Below are 2,619 nucleotides of genomic sequence, written 5' to 3'. Positions count from 1 at the left end.
GGTACTCTACTCTGAATGTCTTCCCGTAGATGCTCTGAGCACTCCCTTCCCATTAGAGCATGAAGCACAACTGAGAAATTCTACAGCTCAGTCTCAGCTGCACTATCCCTTAAGGGCACTCTAGACTCAGCCCTGAAACACAAACTAATCTCCACATTTGTCAGCTTCCAATAGACTCCTGTCAGCCAAGGGGACATGGCACAAATTTCATGCTTAAGGCTTTGTGGCTTTTTTATCTTATTTATAATACTAGTTAAGACCATTTTAGCAGCAAGAAATAAAAACATGGCTCAAGGGCAGAACAGAATCCAGGAAGTGGCAAATGCTGAGAATTCTCTCCCTCCTTAGTCTGTCTGCTTCTTGCCTCTCGACACTGGGGCGTTTCACTCTTCCATTCATAGAAGAGCTTTCGTAGGAGAGAACTGTCTGAGCTGTTGTTTTAACTAACAGGTATTGGCTGTTTTTTTTTTATCTAAATTTTATTGCTGGACGAACACCATAATGTAGACATGAGCAAGTCACCAGGTTAAAAATGTTGAACTCCATCTGGTAGAACTGATCGATGACCACAATTCAGTATAAACTCTCAGTCTTCCCATTGTGTGAATTGTTATAGACCCAGCTTTGTTCTCCTCCAGTGTCTTCTCTTAGAATTATACCTGATTTTATTACCAGTTTTTAATCCAAATCCACTGAGGAACAGGATGATTTTGCTTTTGTTTCTTGGCCAGGAATTGCTTGATTCTGAAAGTCTTGTGAGATGCTGAATCAGGCATAGTGTGCACGATGGCAGAAGAAAGGAGAAGGGCGAAGTGGCTAGCATAAACCCCACTTTATTAAGAAATGTCTGTGTTATTAAACAAAGATGAACCTAAACTTAGAATTTCAAATAATTTGTTTAAATTTTTGCAAATACATTTTGTAAGCACTGAACAAAGAAAACAAGGAAGTCCCTGATGCAGTAGCAGTGAGAGAGGTCCGGATTCATTCTGTTACCTGTGTGGAATTCAAAACAAACAATACAGGATTGCTCTGGTCAGATTCCAGACTGGGTTAGAGATCACCATTCATTTTACTGATGTAAAGAACATAAAGAAGTGAAGTGATCCTCACTGGCTAGGAGTGTAGCTTTAATGGGAGCCTCCAACAACTTCATGGAATCCACGTGCGGAATCAGAAGGAGACCCCTTCTCCCTCAAGGAGCAAGACTCCTTCCTCCCAGATGCTATCAAAGAAAGAGGAAAGAGATGCTCAGAGCTGGAGACAGCACTTGGCAGAATCTTAAGGAAGTTATATTTTTCTTCTCATATTCAACTACTTTGCTCACAGACTTTTCCTTGTTTCTTTACACAATCACCACAGAATCTGAAATCTACTCACAGGTCTGGAATTTAAGTTTACCTCCAAATGTCCTAACAAGCTCTCTTTGGACTGAACTCTCATTAGCCTGCTAAAGCAAAGGTGTTGGTGCAGCAGGAAGATGAAGTTGTACATTCTCTCACCATCATTATTGTGAGGAAAATGCAAGGTAAGACAATCCGTGTTGATCAAAGAAGACACGCAGAGAGAATGGAGGCTGAGCTAGAGTGTGCCGAGATCTAAGACAGGATGCACGATCTGATCCTGAGTACAGCCTGAAAGGGCTGAAGTTAGATGTCATGTTTCCACCGAAGGACAGCATCTAAGTGATGCCTTTGTGCCTATGAAAGATTACAAAAAGGGACAGTTTGCTAACTTTTAGCCAATTATAACTTGGAACTCAAGAAGTCAGACGCCAACAGTCCAAATAACCCAATTAAAAATGGGGTACAGAGCAAAACAGAAAATTCTCAACAGAAGTCTCTAGAATGGCCAAGAAACCCTTAAAGAAATGTTCAACGTCATCAGGGACATGCAAATCAAAATTACCCTGAGATTCCACCTGACACCAATCTGAATGTCTAAGATCAAAAACTCAAGCAACAGCACATGTTGCTGTGGATATTGAGAAAGAGAAACACTCCTCCATTGCTGGTGGGATTGCAAACATGTACAACCACTCTGGGAATTAATCTGGTGTTTTCTCAGAACATTGGAAATAGTTCTACCACCTGAACATATAGCCAAAACATGCTCTACCATACTACAAGGACTCATGCTCCACTATGTTCATAGTAGCCTTATTGATAACAGCCAGAAGCTGGAAACAATCCAGATATCCTTCAATTGAAGAATGGATACAGAAAATGAATATATAAGTATAATACTATTCCACTATTAAAAACAAGGACATCATGAATTTCGAAGGCAAACGGATAGAACTAGAAAATTTCATCCTGAATGATGTAACCCGAGGGGTTGGGGATTTAGCTCAGCGGTAGAGCGCTTGCCTAGCAAGCACAAGGCCCTGGGTTCGGTCCCCAGCTCCGGAAAAAAAAAAAAATCAACCTGAATGATGTAACCCAGACTCTCTGAGGTGTGGAAAAGCCAGAGCTAGTTTGAGAATCTCTGGGCCTTCGATGAGGCTGGGCCGTGGAGTTCTCAGGCTCTTGGACATCCAGGCACACTAGGAGTTCTAGAAGAACTGAGAATGGAGTGGGGGCCGGGAGACTGAGCCTAGGCCGGGGCCAGGGGGGGGAA

At 42.2% G+C, this 2,619-nt stretch overlaps 1 protein-coding gene across 1 annotated transcript; it reads right to left on the bottom strand.

The window, feature by feature from the left end:
• Positions 1 to 610: 610 nt before the first annotated feature.
• Positions 611 to 776, bottom strand: LOC103695246 (60S ribosomal protein L39-like). The gene is given in 2 exon segments (XM_087551787.1): positions 611 to 685; positions 687 to 776. Coding segments are annotated over 2 exon segments (165 nt in total).
• Between the last annotated feature and the right edge of the window lie 1,843 nt (positions 777 to 2,619).

The sequence above is a fragment of the Rattus norvegicus genome, chromosome 5 (genome assembly GCF_021556685.1).
Source record: "Rattus norvegicus strain SHRSP/BbbUtx chromosome 5, alternate assembly SHRSP_T2T, whole genome shotgun sequence".
In the NCBI taxonomy this organism is placed as follows: domain Eukaryota; kingdom Metazoa; phylum Chordata; class Mammalia; order Rodentia; family Muridae; genus Rattus; species Rattus norvegicus.
This window is presented reverse-complemented; position numbering and strand designations above follow the sequence as displayed.